Source organism: Vicugna pacos, chromosome 6 (assembly GCF_048564905.1).
Source record: "Vicugna pacos chromosome 6, VicPac4, whole genome shotgun sequence".
NCBI lineage: Eukaryota > Metazoa > Chordata > Mammalia > Artiodactyla > Camelidae > Vicugna > Vicugna pacos.
Genome location: NC_132992.1, coordinates 47,036,967 through 47,056,395, shown reverse-complemented (window position 1 = coordinate 47,056,395; position 19,429 = coordinate 47,036,967). Strand labels below are relative to the sequence as shown.

The 19,429-nt window shown below is 35.6% G+C and overlaps 1 protein-coding gene across 1 annotated transcript; it reads right to left on the bottom strand.

Annotated features, from left to right (window-relative positions):
• Positions 1-18,125: 18,125 nt before the first annotated feature.
• LOC102525159 (26S proteasome non-ATPase regulatory subunit 8) lies at positions 18,126-19,088 on the bottom strand. Its single transcript, XM_072962972.1, has one exon. The coding sequence runs from the start codon at positions 19,071-19,073 to the stop codon at positions 18,216-18,218; it is 858 nt and encodes a 285-aa protein (XP_072819073.1). The 5' UTR covers positions 19,074-19,088; the 3' UTR covers positions 18,126-18,215.
• Positions 19,089-19,429: the final 341 nt, after the last annotated feature.

Below are 19,429 nucleotides of genomic sequence, written 5' to 3'. Positions count from 1 at the left end.
AAGAAAAGACTTTTCTTCTGATGCAAGATACTAACACAGAGAATCAAGAAAAATGAAGACATAGGAAAATATGTACCAAACAAAGAAACAAAATACATCTCCAGAAACAAACATTAATGAAACATAAATTACTTACCTAACAGAGAAAAATAACTGCCATACAATTTCTCAATGAAATCAGAACTACGCATGAACAAAGTGAGAATTCCAGCAAAAAAACAGAAAATATTTGAGAGTACTTAACAGAAATTCTGAAACTAAAGAATAAAACACTGAACTGAAAATTCACTAGAAAGGTTCAACAACAGACTAGATCAAGCAGAAGCAAGGATCAATGAACTTGAATACCCATTAATGGAAATTATCCAGTTAAAGGAGCAAAAAGAAAAGAACTGAAGAGTAAAGAAAACTTAAGGAACTTATGAGACACCATCAAGCAGACAATATATGCATGATGGAATCCCAAAAGGAGAAAAGGGCAGAAATATTATCCAAAATAATTATGGCCAAAACTTCCCAAATCTGAAGAGGAAAATGGACATTTACATCCAGAAAGCCAAACAGATTTCAAACAAAATGAGTCCAAAAAAATCCACACCAGGATATATTATAAATAAGTTGCCAAAATCAAAGGCAAAAAGAGTTTTAAAGTCAGCAGGGAAACGTGACTTGTTATGTACAAGGAAACTCCCGTAAGACTATCAGCAGATTTCTCAGCAGAATCTTGAAGGCTAATGTATTTAAAGTGCTGAAAGAAAACAAAACAAAACAAAAACAAAACAAAAATACAAAAAAACAAAAAACCTTGCCAATCAAGAATACTATACTGGGCAAACCTGTTCTTCAAAAATGAAGGAGAGACAGATTTTCTTAGAAAAACAAAAGATGAGGGAATTCATTGCGACTAGATTGGATTTATAAGAAACACTAAAGGAAATTTTTCAAATTGAAACAAAAAGAAGTAAAACAGCAATACAAACGTGTATGTATACAAGTATAAAACTTTCTGATAAAGGTAAATATTTAAATAAACACAAAATACAGTTGACCCTTGAACAACATGGGTCTGAACCACATGGGTCCATTTATACACAGATTTTTTTAAATACATATACATAATACTACATTATCCATAGTTAGCTGAATCTGAGGATGTGGAATTAGAGATACAGAAGGCCAGCTATGGCACTTGAGCATCCACAGATTTTGGTATTTGCAGTGGGTCCTGGAACCAATCACCTGTGGATACTAAGGGACCACTATACTATAAATACTGGAGGTTAAATCACTTTTAATTCTTGCATAACAGTTAAAATTCACAAGGAATTAAAAAAACAAATTATTAAAGTATGTTAATGTATATACAATATAAAAAGATATAAATTATGACATCAAAAACATGAAGAGAGGATAAGTAATAGTGAAGGGTTTTTGTATGCTACTGAAGTTAAGTTGTTACAACTTTAAACACAGTATGATAACTATGTTTAAGCAAGCAGTCTGGTAACTCAAAAGAAAATACATGTAAAAATACACAAAAGAATAAGAACAAAGAATCAAAGCATACAAATTAAAAAAAAATCTATTAAGCACAAAGAAAGGTATCAACAGAGGAGAAGAGAAAAAAAATACATGATGGAATACAATGAACAATATGGTGATAGTAAATTCTTCTGTGTCAATAACTACTTTATTTGAAAGTGGAGTAACTTTCCCAAAAGACAGAGACAAAGATGTTACAACTGAAGAAAACTACAGGACAATCTCCCTAATAAACCTAATGCAAAAATTCTCAACCAGTCATTAGCAAACTGAATTAAATAGCACATAAAAAGTATTATACACCATGACCAAGTTGGGATTTATCTCTGGGATGCAAGGATGGTTAAGCATATGAAAATTCAATTAATTTGATGTAATACATTAACAAAATCAAGGATAAAAATCACATGTTCATCTCAATAGTTTCAGAAAAAGCATTTTACAAAACTCAACAGCCTTTCATGATAAAACTCCAACAAAGTAGAAACTGAAAGCTGTGTTTAACAAGCCTACAGTTAACATCATACCCAATGATTAAAAACTAACAGATCAGGAACTAGACAAGGATGCCCATTCTTGCTAATTTTATTCAATATAAAAATTCTAGTCAGAGCAATTAGGCAAGAAAACAAAATTAATGGCAGTCATATCAGAGGAAGAGGAAAAATTCCTTGTTCAAAGATGATATGATCTATGTAGAAAATCCTAAAAATTTTACAAAAACAAATTAGGACTAATAAACTCATTAAAGGTTGTAGGTTTCAAATCAACTTAAAAATCATTTTTATATACAGTAACAACTGACCTTCTGAAAAGGAAATTAAGAAAATCATCTCATTTACAATATCACCAATAACTACAAAATACTTGGAAATAAACTTAAGGAAAAGAAAAACTTGCCCTCTGCGAAGTGCAACACGTTGAGGAAAGAAATTAAAGGCTCAGAGAAATAAAAAGATATCCATGTTCATGGGCTGGAAAAACTAATACTATTAAAATGTTCATACTACCCAAGCCAATCTACAAATTCAATGCAATTTTTCTCAAAATCTCAATGGTATTCTTTTTTTTAGAAACAGGAAAAATTTCTAAAATATATGTAAAATCACAAATGACCATGATAGACAAAACAATTTTGAAAAAATAAGAACAAAGCTGGAGGCATCACACTTCCTGATGTCAAAATATGTTACAAAGTTATAGTAATTAAAGCAGTATGGTGATGGCATAAAAACAGACACATAGACAGATGGAACATAACAGAGAACCCAGAAATAAATCCACACAAAACCGTCAACTGACCTTCTACAAAGGTGCCAAGAATACACAGTGGTAACTGGATAGACACTTTAACTGCTGGTGTTGGGAAAACTCAATATCCACATGCTAAAGAGTGAGATTTAACCCTCATCTTACGCTGTACATGAAAATCAACTCAAAATGGATTGAAGACTTGAATGTAATACCTCAAACTATAAACTACTTAAAGAAAATATAGAAGAAAATCCTCATGTCATTAGTCTTGGCTATAAGTTCTTGAATATAACACCAAAGCATGGGCAACAAAAGCAAAAATGGACAAGTAGAACTGAATCAAACTAAAAAGCTGCTGCACAGCAAACAATTAACAGAGTGCAACAGCAACCTCTGGCATATGAGAAAGTATTTGCAAACCCTACTTTTGATAAAGGGTTAATGTCTACAATATATAAGCAACTTCTACAAATCAACAGGATAAAAAGAAATAACCCAATTAAAATTGGGTGTAAGACTTGGATAGACATTTTTCCAAAGAATATACGCAAATAGCTAAAAGATATAGGAACATATGGTCAACATCACTAATCTTTGGGGAAATGCAAATCAAAACCACAGTAAGATATCACTGTATACCTGTCAGGATGACTACTACCATTAATTAATTAATTATAAAAAGCAACCAAAGGATAAAAAGTGTTGGCAAGGATGTGGAAAATTTGGAACTCTCATATACATTGTTGGTGGGAAGGCAAAATGGTCCAGCTGCTATAGAAAACAGTATAAAGATTTCTTAAAATATTAAAAGTTAAACTACATAATCCAGTAATTCCAATTCTGAACATTTATCCAAAAGAATTGAAATCAGGATCTCAAAGAAATACTTATATTCCCGTGTTCATGCAGCATTTTTCAAAATAGTCCAGATGTGGGATGGATGCTGATGGATGAGCGAATAAAGAAAATATGGCATATACATACAATAGAATATTATTCAGCTTCAAAAAGAAGGAAATCATGACATATGTGATAGTATAATGTCTCAAAGTACACCCATGTTAAGTGAAATAAGCCAAACACAGAAGGATGAATACTGCATGATTCAACTTACATGAGGTATCTAAAACAGTCAAACTTAGGGAAGCTAATGAATTCCATATGATCATTTCTTTGACAGGTAAGACTATTGAGGCCAAGTTACAGCTTACAAGATTTCTGTCAAAAAAAAAAGTAATTGTATGTTTGCCATTTCATTCCCAGTAGCTAATGGTTTCAAATATTCTTTTCTATCATAAATGGTGGTTTGAATCACATGCCTTAATTTGGACTGTATAAAATATGGTTCAAGTTAGCTATGTAGAACTCTTGAACTGAGATAATTCAACACAGATTTTAGTTCAGACTTATCAAAGAGGTAAGAAAAATAGGAAGATTTTTATGGGGAAAGAAATGCATGGATTTTTTCATTTATATATATTCCACTTGGATTTGTTTTCTAGTGTACTTGAAATTATGAAGACTATTTTCTTTCCTAGACAATAATTCTCTATAAAAATTCAAAGATTATAAGAAAATCCAAATTAACCTCTACAGATTAAAACATTATAGAATTACAAGAGGCAAGTATCTATAAATACTTCGTATTAAACCACACATAAGAAACAGTATTTGGTTTATATTTTTACCAGAAAAAAGAAACTTACACTGTATCATATTGGTTTCTGCTTTAAAATGATTACTTTTCAAAACCACAAACCTCTGGCATCTTATTATTTACAAACTTACGCTATAGCTGTATTTTTTACCAAACAAAAATATGAAAAGTGTTATTGGGGAATGACTGAGTTGAGGAAAAAAATCACATTAAATTTGGTATTACTGGTTTTCTGCTATGAAGTGATTAGGTTTTTTTTTTTTTTTTGAAATGTAGTAATTCATCTTTGGGCCTTGGCCTGTTATAAAATATAAAGCAGCAGCACATAAAAATTTAAAATAGTAATTATAATTTAAATTTAATAGTAAAAATCCACAACCTAAGCATTTTATAGTTCATAACTTATACTAGCATTGAGAGCATTCACTTAGTTCAAATACATTGATCTGAAATTAATTACTATTCTTTTCAGAACACAGAACTGTATTCCATGGAGACAGAGCAGTCAGAAATATTTCCTCCATGATTACCAGTATAGAATGGAGCTGTTATGGTGGGAGCGATTGTTCAATATATACATTTGTTGGAGAAATCGTTTTAAAAGAAATGACCACAGACCAGCATACAGAGAATCTGAATGCCTAGCTATACCATAGTTTTGTTTATACACACACACACACATATCTGGTTCCATTTTTGAGTAAAATTCCTCATTTTGATTAATTGCACTATCATATGTTTTGTTACACAATCCCTAAATCCAGATTTCAACTCTAACTTTCCATTTTCTACACTCTACACAACCACTCACTCACCAAACCCACCATGACCGTTGACTTAGTGCAGACACCCGTCCCGATGGGTTTTTGGTTTATTTTTTGTTGCATATGTGTGTGTGCATGCACATGTATGTTTGCAGTAGGACATGTGAGAGGGGTTCCTTGTAATTGAAATAGGCCCTAGGGTAGGCTGAATAATGGCCTACAAAGGTATCGAGTCCTATGCCCTGGAAACCGTGTATATTATAAGGCAACATGGATTTTGATTTTGCAAACATGACTATTTTAAGGATTTTGAATGGGGAAATAATCTCAGAATATATGGACATACCATAAACGTAATCACAAGTGTCCCTATAGGAAGATGGCAGTGGGAGGTTTAACTGGGAACCGGAGACTGTCAAATGAGCAGAGATTAGAGCCATGCACTTTAAGAGAGGAAATAAGCACAGACCAAGCAACAGATGGAGCCACTAGAAGCTGAAAGAGGCAAGGAAATGGAGTCAACCCACAGAGACCCCAGCAGGTACCAGCACCTGGACTTCGGCCCAGTGAAGCTGGTATTGGACTCTGACCTCCAGGACCGTAAGACGACACATTTATATTGTTTAAAGGCACTAAATGTGATTACTACAATATATGTATTTCTAATAATATATTACAGTAGCAACAGCAAAGTAGTACAGATTTCTTATTTAATTCTTAAAGTAGAGTCACTCTAAAAAGTGCAAACCTGATCATTTGGTGGCTCCCAATTACCTAGCAAGGAAAATATACAAGGCTCATCAAGATATAAATTCATTCTGCCTCTTAATCTCACCCCTGTGGTCCCATGTACCTTACCATCTAAAAATACCAACTTTTGTAGGTGTCTTTAAGCTTCTGCATGCTTTCCAAAGTCTCTTGGCAAACTTTTCTCTCTTCCATAACACTGATCACATATATTTAACATGGTAATTATCACATAATGTTATCGTTATTTCCTCTCAATTGGCCTTTTCTTCTCAAACTGTAAACAGATTGAGGGCTCCTAAAAACCTAGCTCAATACCCAACAGTAAGAGCTACATAAATGTTTTCCAAATAACTATTGAATCCATAGTTCTGTCCAATAAATATCCATTTAGGTTTTATTTGGTCATTTCTTTTAACATGTTAATTATGAACAATGGTTATTTATATTGATGATGCAACTTTCTCTTCAATCCTATGAAAATTCTCAATTAATAATTATACGGTTAAAAATAAATCACATACATCCAGACGCCCCAGGGATTCATCAGCAGGTGTATGCAAACGAAACATCAAAATGAAAATACATTTTGGATTTCCAGGACCTCAGCTCTTTCCCCAGGGTGCACTTGGCTTCCAATGTTGCAGTCTCTGTTATTACTGCTGAGGTTTGGCTGCCTTCCTTGGGACCTCAGTGGCCGCTGTCTCTGTTAAGCTATAGTTCCTGAGTATTCACAGTGTAATGAATGGTTGACAATCACCTTTGGAGTATGAAGTGGCCTCTCCATCCTCAGAAGTTCCCACAGAAGAGCTGCTTGCACTCTAAAGCACAAAGGGCATCTTCAGTGTCCATGTAATCCCCTTTTTTTCCCTAGAGCACACTCTCATCATGGTGGGTCATTGGGACTGGTTATTTTAAGTAACAATCACCACTCTTCTACACTCTTTGACCCTACTACTCATTCCATCTCATCAGTCCTTACTTGCTCATTCATTCATTCAAGCCTTCATTCATGTAACATTGTCTCCTTTTCAGTGATTTTGTGTAACCCTCAACAGTTTTTAAAACACTGACCTTATCAATATCAATAATCAGATATCAGATAAAATATAAACACGTTAAGATACTCTTGTAAAGAGTAGTTTTATTTTAAGCATTTTCTCAAAAACTTTCTATTTTCAGTAAAGGAGTCTTTCCATTATTCCATAGGAAATGCCACCTTTTAAAGATGCTTTTATAAAATGTACCTTTCCTTGACACATTTTCTAAATAGCTAACATATTCCTTAGACATCTCATTAATCTGCTTTTTCTGTGATGTGGGAGGTAGTTATTATTACCCTCATTTTACAGACGGAAGAAGAAACTTAAGAGGTTAAGAGACTTGATACAGAGATTCAACAGAAAATCCAGGAATAGAAATGAGGTCACTGGATATATACTAAAATGTGCATATGAGTTTTTCACTTGTTTTCCTTATACACATGAAGATCATGGATAAAGTCCTAAGACTACTTTTAATCAATCTCATTAAATATATGTGACTGTACAGTTAACAGGCTGTACCACACCCTAATTTTAAGGTTTTTATATCCTTTCTCTATGGTTTCCTTAGTCTAAAATATTTTATATAACCTAATCAGAGAGGCTGACGATTTTAATCACTCACATGAGATTTGGGGGGAACCTACAACACCCTAACATAATACTGAACTTTTTCCTTTGATTTAAAAGGAAGGTAATTTCTTGATATTAAAATGGTGAGAACTTGATACTTGAACTGGATTTTAAGGAACTAGTAACTTGATGTGACATGGACATGTAATTGAACACATGCCAAAAAACCAAATTCATATAGATTAAACTTAGAGGTTAGTCTGGCTCTTTTTCTAAAAAAGGAAAGAGAATTAGCAGTGGGACAAAGCTTCAGAGTTGCAGGATACAACATTCCAGAGGAGCAAAGCTAGATAATCACTTATGTCCCAGCAGGTATTAGGCAGGCAGGCAAGTATGAGGAAATCTCAACTTAGGACTAGCATTTTTTACGAGTAGATAGAATATGGGTGCTTGAAGGGTTTATGTACTGAGACCCGTTTCCATCTCTTGTGTAGTAAAGTCTGATGTTCAATGCCAGAATTCCAAGTATTCCATTAATGCTCATTGAATGAATGCATGAAAAGTAAGAGCAGAGTAGCAAAACAATCCACAAGAATTAAGGAATTTGGGGACCCAGCGAGTATTGAGACAGTTTACACATTTGAAATTAGTAACATTTTTAAAATTTCTTCTTTGCTTTATATCTTGTCATGTATTATAGTCTCATCATATATATTCTAGTACATTGTATTAAATGCAAATAAAAAAATTATTCCAGTTTTTTTCCTAGAACTGGGCGAAGGCTCAAGGGTTTGGTCCCAAGAAATGAGTCCTTAGTCTAACCACTGCAGTATCATATTTGAAAGCAAATCAGAAGAAATCACTGAGCCTGAAGCCAAGGGCCTCTTTAATTTCCTCTGAATAGGCGAAACATTAATCCCTGAAATTCAGTTGACATTAAGTCTTTAAACAGGAGGATCTGTTTTGTCCTCAGTGTTCAATAATGGAAAAGTGGATGCTAGACAGGGTCATATTTTTTGTAGCACAAAAAGAACTGGACTTAGAATGGGATTCCCAGGTTACAATCTATTTTTTACTTGCTGTTTTGCCTTGGGGGAAAACAGTTATTTGTTGTTGTAAACACCGATTTATTTATCTGCAAAACAGGGGTTTTAATGACTGCACTTTTCATTAAATTGGACAGGAAGGGGTTAAAATTTACACCCCCTGATTTATCACTGTCAAAGGGAAGTTTAGTGCCAAGAAATGGGATGGCCCAAGGAAACACGCAATCGGATTTCAACTTAGATTCCAAAAAAGAAATGATCGTCTCTTCCAGGCAGAATTTAAAACGCCACTCTCATTGCCCGTTCACACAGAACCCTGATTGTAGCAGAGAATGGACTGGCAGAAGCACACTCATGAGGACAGGAAATATTTACTTCAAAAGGAGAAGAACCAATCCGCAGTGTGAACAAGTAAATTGTATTACCAGAAATTAAATTTTCCTTTCCTTGATTTATGGATTCTCGTGTGGAAGTCACAGGAGTGTTTTGCCTTCATCCCTTAGAATTAGGCCAAGCTAACTTTTACCGTATGTGCCAAGGCAATGTTACATACAACTAAAACATCCCAGGGTATACTGAATGGAGAATAGGCCTACATAGGATGTATATGTTAGATAATTTTAACCATTTCCAGTTCAGTAATCGAGGGAAGGTAGAAAGTGGCCAAACACAGATTTTTGTGGATCACAACAAAGTGGTTTTGGAAGCATAGATAACGCTCTATTAATCTTACTGGTAAAAACATTGCCAGCGATTCCTTAAAGTGGGAAAGAACTGGCTATTGAGATCTGAAACCAGGGCATATCATTTGTAGAGTATTTAGTATGCATGTGGATGTGGAATAGTTCTTATTTCAGAATATGGTCTCAAAGGTCTACAGCAAGTATTCTTGTCCTAATCACTTATATAAAATTCCGATTTAAAAAGTTGAGGTTTTAATATAGGTGGGTTATTTTGTAGAGTGAATTTTCCATAGATTTTTTTTTAGGATTAAAGTAAGTACACAAAATTATTTGTTCCAGCACATACTAAGCATACAGTCAACTGAGTTATAAATAGTAAGACAAAGGTAATATAAACTGCCCTTTTTGTTGTTTAATGGCAAGGTCTCAAGTCTGAATTATATTTAGCAGGCAATGAGAGACTACTGGAAACTTGTATTTAAATATGTTCATGCGTTAATTTTGGAACGGAGAGTAGAGAAAGAGAATAAGGCTCAACCATCACTTGGTTATTACATGAAAACAGATTAACTGAATTAGTCACCCTCATAAAATTGGATCCTTTTTGATCAATAAAATGAAGTGGTAGATTAATATTGATTGTCATGATCACAAATTTCTGTAGACCACTGAATATTTTTAAAAAAGGTTACAAAACAGTAATGTAAACTTTGCCCTTTGTTAAAAATTCACATGTCTGTATATGCATGTATATTGTTCATATTTAATATAAGAACATATTACATGCAGTAATTTTATTATAAATGTCTCAAAGATATAAATCAAGTATAATTTCAGCTTATCTGATTTTCATAATTATACTATATTATGAAAAATATTTTTAAATGTAACATCCCATCTAAATTGATATTAGCATATTTTGGCACTCATCTCAAATGTTTTGAAAGCTTTGTTAGAACAAAATATTCAGCATCATTCAACAGATAACAAACTTATGTCTTTAGTATATGGTAACACTGAATTTCTGAAATTTTTGGCCTATTTAAGACTGCTTGTACTTGAAAGTAAGCAGTAACAATCATTCAAGTATGTCAAAATTAAACATTTTACTATATAGTCTCATAAATGGTATTTTCTATTTTCTAATTATATTGGTTTCATAACTTGTAATCTCAAATATCTGTAAGTCCAGCAGTATTAGTGACAACTTAAAGCATATTTAATAGACTGTGATATTTTGAAATCTGAAATAGAAAAGCTCACTATATGTACATTTATACATAGATGTTCATATCTGTGTGTATGTTATCTATGTGCAGATTAAGAAAATACAGGAAAAGTAATAACAGCATATCTACATTTACAAGACCATGTTAAAAATTCAAAATTCTATAAAATAGAATCTAAAAGAAAGTCATTACTTACATTATCTGAACTATTACAAAGAAAGGCCCATATAAAGTTATATTGCTTGCTTTGTACCAAGTTACTTTCAACACCTTGACCTCAACAGAAAAATCTGAATGAAAAATACTAGTAAAGGACCAGCATTCAATTATTTCAGAGAAACCAAAATGATATTTGTAGAATCACTTTCATTTAACAAATGCTGTATTCTGCTTCCCTTTGTTAAGGAACAGGCAGAGCCCTAATCTTTAAAAACTTGTTGGAAAGAGGTAAACAGTCTAACGTATGCTTTCTCTAAGAAAACAAGGTCTGACATGTAACGAAAGTGTGATATTTAACAGAATGCTATCAAAAAATTCTTAATGACAAGACCCTTTTAAGGCACAGGCTCAACGAGATTCTACAAAATACATTAAAATTTTAGAAAACAGCTAATGTTACCCATAACTTAAGTCTGTCCCTTATTTACATCAGGTTAAAGTCAAACTCCTCCTAATAAACAGTTAACCAGCTGGCTTTACTTTCTCTCCAGTCCCATCTCTTGCTTTTTCTCCTATGTACTCTAGACTCCAGAAACACTGAGCCCTTATAGTTTATCAAATGCTCAGACATCTGAGTCTTCACACATGCCACTCCCTTAGCCTGGGCTTGGGGCACACGTAAAAACCCCAATTTCATCTGGCTAATCCCTTTAGCTCCTCGTTTCTTGTACATTTGGTTCAGTTGAAATAATCACCTCACTTTTTTTGAAATTTGCTTAACCCCACCCCCCTGCCCCCATATTGAAGTCGGTATTCCTTCACCTGTTCTCAGTGCTCACTCCAGGGTGACTACCTGCATCCTTTCTTCTTCTCTCTCACAGAAGAGATCTTACTTATCAGGATCTCTGATTGGCATTTCTAGTGCCTAGTGCAGTACCTTATGTTAGGCACTCAATAAATCTTTTATGAATGGATGAATGGTGGAATTTAATTCTGGCGTATGGCTCAGAAGCATTTACTGCCAATCAAATTCATGAAATTAAGCTTTCCACTCATACTTCTGTTATGAAAGTTTATCTTTTGATAGCTTAAATTAAGCTAAATGGATTGTTTATAAGTGTAAACATATGAAAGTACTTATTAAACCGAATGCTTCTTTTGGCAAAGAAAGTATTTGGGGTTCAATAAATCTCATAGCTGATTCTAGCATACAGAACATTAAATTTTCCAGACTCTCTTGCAGTTGGGTGGGATAAGACTGATGTGTGGTGAATAGAATGCGGGCACAAGTGATACATGCCGCTTGCAGACCTGGCCTCTAAAACTTCCCCTCTGAGCCTTCACAACATCTCAGGGCTTGTCCCCATGCTACATGGAAGGAAAGAATGTAAATCAGTGTTGAGTCCCCCATCACCAACTTGCATCCCATGTTGATCCAAACAAGGAGTCAAACTTTGTGCGTTAAAAAAATAGTCAGTAGACCCTGAATTCTAAAGGAACAGGGCCAACCATTTTAGAAATAGGAAAGCATTATCACTCAGCCCATTTCTTTCAAAAAAAAGATTGAGAAAATTTTAAAAACTTGGGACCAAACAGTAAAGCTTTTAATAATGTAGTTTTCTTCTTTTAAAATATACTTGAGTCAAATCTAAAAAGGTAGAATCAAAACCTTTAAAAAAATGTTTAGCTAATGAGATTTTGGCATGGCTTGCCTACAATGGCTAAAACAGTTATCAGCAGTTTGCAAAAAGTCTTCTATAAGACAATAAGATCTGTTTACAATACTTGCTAGATTAACAGTAGGATGCTATGAATAGGGTTTAAACTACAAGGCCCTCTGGACTCACAGCTTTAAGAAAAACTAGAAATGATGTCAAATAAATGATGTCAAATAAATTAAAATTTTAGGAAAATGGGCACGTTATCCAAAACATCCCTTTGTAGTATTTTGTTTGGGAAATGAATAAACATACACAAAGTAGATAGGCATACAATGAACCCCAGGTACCTATATTAACCAGGTTCAACAATTATTAACAATTTTCTTATACTGTATCTTTACCCCTTTATGGCTTTATGGGACCACTTTTTTTTTTTAAAGGGACCTCTTTATGGTCCCTTTATGGCTGAATCCTCTCAGCAAATCTAGGATTTAATGACATTTCATCCATAAATACCTTAAGTATATAACATGTTGACAAGTCTTTATATATATATACATACATACACACACACATACACACACACACCCTTTTCACATGTAAGTTTTTTTTTTAGTTTAAGTCTCTTAATATCATCTAATATATAGTCCATATTCACATTTTCCCAACTTTCACACAGCTCTTTTTATAGTTGGATTGTCAACCACTTCTTTGAGTTGTATCTCTAGTTTCTTTTATTCTATAGCCTTCAATTTTTACTTTCCATGCTATTAACTTTTTTGAGAAGCAAATATTGTCCTGTAGACTGCCATGTGAAATAAGCTTAACTCAGTGTTACTATATGACTTGATCCATAATTCGGCTCATTTGGCCTACTGATATTGTTGCCTCTCAGCTAAGCCATGATGTTTCGGAGAGTGTTGTGAACAACTCAACAGTGGAATCAACTGCTGCTACTGAAATAAATTAGACCTAGAGAGGTGCAGAAAAACTGGTAAGAGAATGCTGTTAGGTCGAGAAAGGAAATAGGAAACAGCATATTCCTTCAAGTTCGTATTTTACTTTAAATCCTTAGACACATTTGATTTATAACTGCGCTTTTAAAATCCTTGTCTACTAATTCCATCTTTGATTTTTCAATGTCTGTTTCTAATGATGGGTTTGTCTCCTGATGATGGCTCATAGTTTTCTACTTCTTTGTATGCCTAGTAATGTTGACTATATGTTAGTTAAGTCATGTGTTGATGAATGCTGGATTTTCTTATTTTTTTTTTAAAGATTATTGAATGTTGTTCTATCACACAATTAGCTTACATTCTTTCACTTTCTTCCTTTTGATGCTTAATTTCAGCTTGGACAGTCTCAGAGCAGATTTTACTCTGGGGTTAGTTTAGTCTAGTAACTAAGATGTGACTGTTTCAACCACTCTACACACTGCCCTGTGTATTTGGAAGTATTTTTATTCTGGTGATGTGAATGTCAATTTTTAGCCCTATGTCATCTCCAGTAATTGTTGTGCTATCACTTTCCAGTAGTTCATCCCCAACCTCCTTGGAAGGCTGGTCAACACTTTGTCAAATACTTGATGGGATTCTTTTGCAGGTCTCCATGGCCCTCTCTCCACTCTTTTCTTCCCTTCTGTCTCCCCTTGTCAATCAATCATCAGTCTTCTCCACTTCTAGAATTCTCCCCTGAAAATTACAGCCACTTTTGTCTCTACCAACATCAGTATCTTCCCAACTCAACTGAGTTATGTTAGGGTTCCCCCTGCCATTTTCTGTGGCATGGATGGAAACTTCCTAGATAGTAAGCTCAGTATCACAGGTAACATGTTGCTATTTCTCTTCTCTTGTGAATCATAGATCTATGCTGCCTGTTTCCAATGTCTGAAAACAGGCCCCATTTCCCCAGTGTTCTAGTATTTTACAGTAGCAGGGTGATTCTCATGGCAATTAATCTTCTGTCAGTGAAAGCAAAACTCTTGAAAAAGTATCTTTAATTAAACAGTATTCATTCAACATATTCATTATTGTGGTGGATATAGCCCAAGGTAACCACCACCACCTCAGTCACGAGTCACACCCTTTTATAATTCAGGCAGTACCTGTAATTTGCATCTAATGAATAGAAAATGGAAAAGTAAAGGATTTTTTTTTTGCATGCAATTAAGCACCCTAATGGGTTTACTTTAAATTAATCTAGAGGGTATTATTCTTCTGGCCCTGATCTAATTAGGAAAGTCATTTAAAAGATGGTCTAGAAGTCAGAGATTTGGTGTAGAGACTCTACTGCTGGCCCTGAAAAATGAACAAAAAGACTGTCAAGAAACCTTCTACAATGAACGAAATCCATCAACAACCCAAGGGAAGGTGGAATTAGATCCTTGCCTAGTTGAGTCTTCAGTTGAAAATGCAACCAGCCAATATCATGATTTCAGTGAGTTCTACAGAACTCAGCTACGCAGTCCTAGGACTTGTGACCTACAGAAACAGTTCCCTGATAAACGAATGCTATTTTAAATCACTGAGTTTGTAGTAATTTCTAAGCCTGCATAGATAACTAAAATAATTATACTAAACATATAATCAACTATCAAAATATTTCTAAATATTCATTGAACTACATTAAATACAGTAGCTACACATGAAGGAGCAGTAACATTCAATTGCCACAACTAGTATTACTTATTGTGATCTAGGTTTCCAAAAGGTGATTCATTGATCATCAGTGTCCTCTACTCTCAGGTTACATTCTTTGAAACATGGACTCCAACCATCTCTTGACACTGTGAGGACCTCTATTTCATTTCCCTATCCTTTATGTCTCCTGTATGTCTTTCCCCTCCTCTTACACAGCTTCAACTATATAGTCAATTATTAAAATCACCCCCTTGGAAATAACCTGGTCTCATCTGCCCCTTTCTTGCTTTGCCATACAGAGAAAAACTTAAAAACTGAAGGAAAAAAAAAAACCTAACAAACAAACAAAAAGAAAAAACCAACTCTCCTCACTCCCTGTTTGTCAGGCTCAGAGTTGATGACCTTCTCTTTTACTTTACTGAAAGAAAAAAAGAGATCAGAAGAGAACTCACACATACTTCCATCTCACATCAACCACCTACTAATATCTTTGCCTGTCCCCTCTGTTTGTGTTTCCATCTAAAGCCAAGTCCTCCAGTGTCATACTTGGTCCATCCCCTCTTGCATACTTATGGATATTATTCTAGCAATTTCTCCCCTCTCTCCTACAACATCAAGATCCTCTAGTGGATCATTCATTGTATGATTGTAGAAACATCATATTATTTCACTCACTTTTCTCTATCAGCTACTGTTTATATCCTTGCTGACCTTTGAAAATTAATCCTGAAAAGAACTGGCTATAGTATCTTTTGTGGTCTGAGTGCTGTGTGTGCTCCCTAATCCTCATACCTCATAATGCCACTGTAATTGAAGATAGGGTACTTAGGGTCTTTGAAGATTAAGTAACTTAAAATTAGGAGGCGGGCCATCACACTGGTGGGCATGTAAGGTAGAGCTGCCAGCCCAGTGGGCCCGGTGGACAGAGGATTGAGCCAAGGAGAATTATTTTCAAGCCTTGCAATCTAATATATTGTCCCTGCTAGGTTTCAGACTTGCTTGGGATCCAGGATCTTTTCTTCTTTCCAATTTCTCCCTTTCAGAATGGGAATATCTATCCTATGCCTGTCCCACCATTGTATTTTGGAAACAGGTAACTTGTCTGCTTTCATGGGTTTACAGCTGGAATAGAACTTTGCCTCAGAATGAATCATACCTTGATTCTCAACTATAGCAGATTAAATATATATATAGCGACTCTATTCAGATGAGATTTTGGATTTAGACTTGATGCTGGAATAGGTTTGGACTCCTGGGACTGCTGGTATAGGGTGAATACATTTTGCACATGAGACAGACATAAGGTTTGGGGAGCTGAAGAAAGGAGCTATGTGTTATGGGCTGACATTTCCTCCAAAACTCATGTCGAAGTCATAATCCCCAGTATCTAAGAATGTGGCTGTATTTGGAGATAGTGTCTTTCAAAAGGTAAGTCAGTTCAAATGAGGTGGTTGGGGTTGGCCCTATTCCAGGATGACTGGTGTCCTTCTAAGAGGAGGAAATTAGGACACAGACACAGGGAGAGAAAGACATGTGAAGACAAAGGGAGAAGACAGCCAGCCATCAACCAGCCAAGGAAAGAAGCCTAATGAAGCCAACCCTGCTAACACCTTGTGTTGGGCTTTCTAGGCTCCAGAACTGAAAAAAAAAATCAGTTCCTGTTGGTTAAGCCACCGCATCTGTGGTACTTTGTGATGGCAGCCATAGTGCACACCTTCTCCCTCTCTCCTTTCCCCCCCTTTTTTCTTTTAGCCAAACTCTAATTATGCTTTTGTCCTCATTATATGATTAAAAGTCTTGTTGTTAATACCATCAATAACCTTCATGCTGTGAAATCCAATGTTTATCCCTCTCATTACACATGTCATTTGACCAATAATCAGTATTCAACACAGGTGATTACTGCCATCTCCTTGATATATTTTTTTAATCTGGTTTCCAGAACTTTACATTCTCTTGGGAAACCTCCTACTCCACCTACTGTCATCTTTTCTGATTCCTCTTCTTCATCCCTACTTTTAAAATTGTAGTATCTCAATCTTTTGTCCTCTTCTTTACTATAAATATAAAAAGAATTCCATAGTTTTATCTCCATCTCTAGGCCAAACTGTCCAGAAATATACATGCCTCTTTGGTATCTCGACTAGTCTGTTTAACAGACATCTGTAATTCAACATGTCTAAACGCAACTTTCCATATTCTCGCCAAACATGCTTACCCAAGGCCTTTATCATCTCTTTATAGGTCTTACCATATATTTACTGTGTTCATCTGGGTTCTGCAGACAAGGAGAACCAGTAAGTACTGTGAGCTAAAGAAAGATACATTTTAATCTCAATCCACTAACCTGAACAATTCTATAAAGTGCAAGAGAAAGTGCTCTGTTAATATGACTGAAGCTTGCCAACAGGAAACACGCATAATATCACAGGTCTATTCACTATGCCATTTCTTTGTGCACTTCATCACAATATATAAAGTCAGAAACAACACCTTATTTAACTGTGAGCACTTACAGTGCCCGTTACTGTCTATTCAGGATTCAAGGTGGGGACAAGGATATGATAGAACAAGCAAAATCTAGCTTTCTGGTCAATGACTTTAAATCTAATACATGAAGTCAATCATGTATAAAAGTGTAATCTAAGGTAAAAAAGTGCATCAGCTATTATAGAGAACAAAAACATAACTGCTATGTTTAGGGAACACAGAATAGTATTTATGTGGGAAGTATGAACATGTAGAGGTGGTGTGAAGAATTTTCAGAACTAAATCTCCAGATAATAATAATAATTAGTAGTAATAATATCTTTGCTTTCCTATTCATTTCCCCCATCAACAACAGGTCCATTTCAAACTGAATTAAGTGATTTCTCTGTCACCTAACATATACACATGCGTGCGCACTTGCTATAATGTATTACTATATCCCAATTTGTTGCTTTCCTCCTTTCCTCACTAGATTTTGAGTTCCTGGATCACAGTAATTATTTTACTATCACTGTCTCATTGTTTCCTGAAATCAAGTTTTGGAAATTGGAAAGGTGAAGACACCAAAATTCATATGTATCAACTACCAACTGCACTAGCTGGATATTCTACACACACACTTTTTTTTTTTTAAGAGAGAAAATGTCAATCCACCTTTATTGGAGGAAACCCTGCACTGCATCTGCTTTAAATAATGCAAACCCTGCCCACCCCAGTGCCTGGCAGGCTCAGACGATCATCTCCAGCTGCCAGGCATACTCGATGACCTGTTTGGCCAGCTCCGTGGATGGGACGGTGGTATCTTCCAGCTTTTGCTGCTGGCTGGCAAAGCTGTAGTAGTTGTTGACACCCAGGACCCATCCTCGCTTCTTGGCGTAGTCTGTCATCTTTTTGGGTGTGTTGAAGAAGAGGATCCAGGTGGCCTCAGTGAAGAGGATTTTTTCACAGGCTTTCTCGATGCACCCAGCGATCTCGTCCCTGATAGTGTCAAGCAGGATGTCGATGAAGAAGGTATAGCTCTCAGCAGGGATGTTGCCTTTGGCCAGGAACACCTTATTGTAGCTGCCCTCCATCAGGTATTGCTCCAGGGACACTGGACGCTTGATGTATACATTGGTCTGGATGTCCTTGGCAGGTAGCCGCTCCAACTCTGTGTGGAACTCAGCCACCCGGTTCTGGGACAGCAGGAAGAGAAGGTTGAGGCCCAAGAGCTGGTGCATGTAGGCCGACCCGGGGAGCTGTTCCTTGTAATCGAAGTAGTAGCATTTAAGCTGGGCCATGTACCACTCGAAGGAGGGGATGTCCTTGCGTAGGATACTCCACTGGGCCCCGATCTCCAGTATGTCACGCGCCAGAATGAGCTGCTGTTTGGTCAGTTTGGTCCCTGTGGTTGGCAGGAAATTGAGCTCCAACAGAACCAGCTTGAGACGGCCCAGCTCTTCCCCGCACTTGCTAAGATTGGGGCTTTTACGGTTCCACTCGCCCTTGAGTTGCTCGTACATGCCGGCCGCGGCCTGTAGGACTGCGCCCGAGGCTGCCGCAGTCCCGGAGCTCGAAGCGCCCGCCGCCCCGTTCACCGCCACCATCTTCCCTTTTCTTTTTTTTTTAAAGGTGGTTTTTTTTCCTTTATTGTGATAAAGTATAGGTAACATTAAAAGTGCTATTTTAACCAAATGTAGGTGTATAATTCAGTGACATTATATGCACAGTGTTGTAAAACCATCACTATTTCCAAAATTTTTCATTATCCCAAACAGAATGCTACCCATTCAGCAGCAAAGATCCATTTCCCTAGCTCCGTGAAAACCTTCATTTACATTCTTTCTCTATAAATTTGCCTATAGTAGATAATTTATGTAAGTATAATCTTATAATATTTGTTCTTTGTGCCTAGCCTATTTAACTTTGCATATGTTTTCAAAGTTCATTCATGTGGTAACAT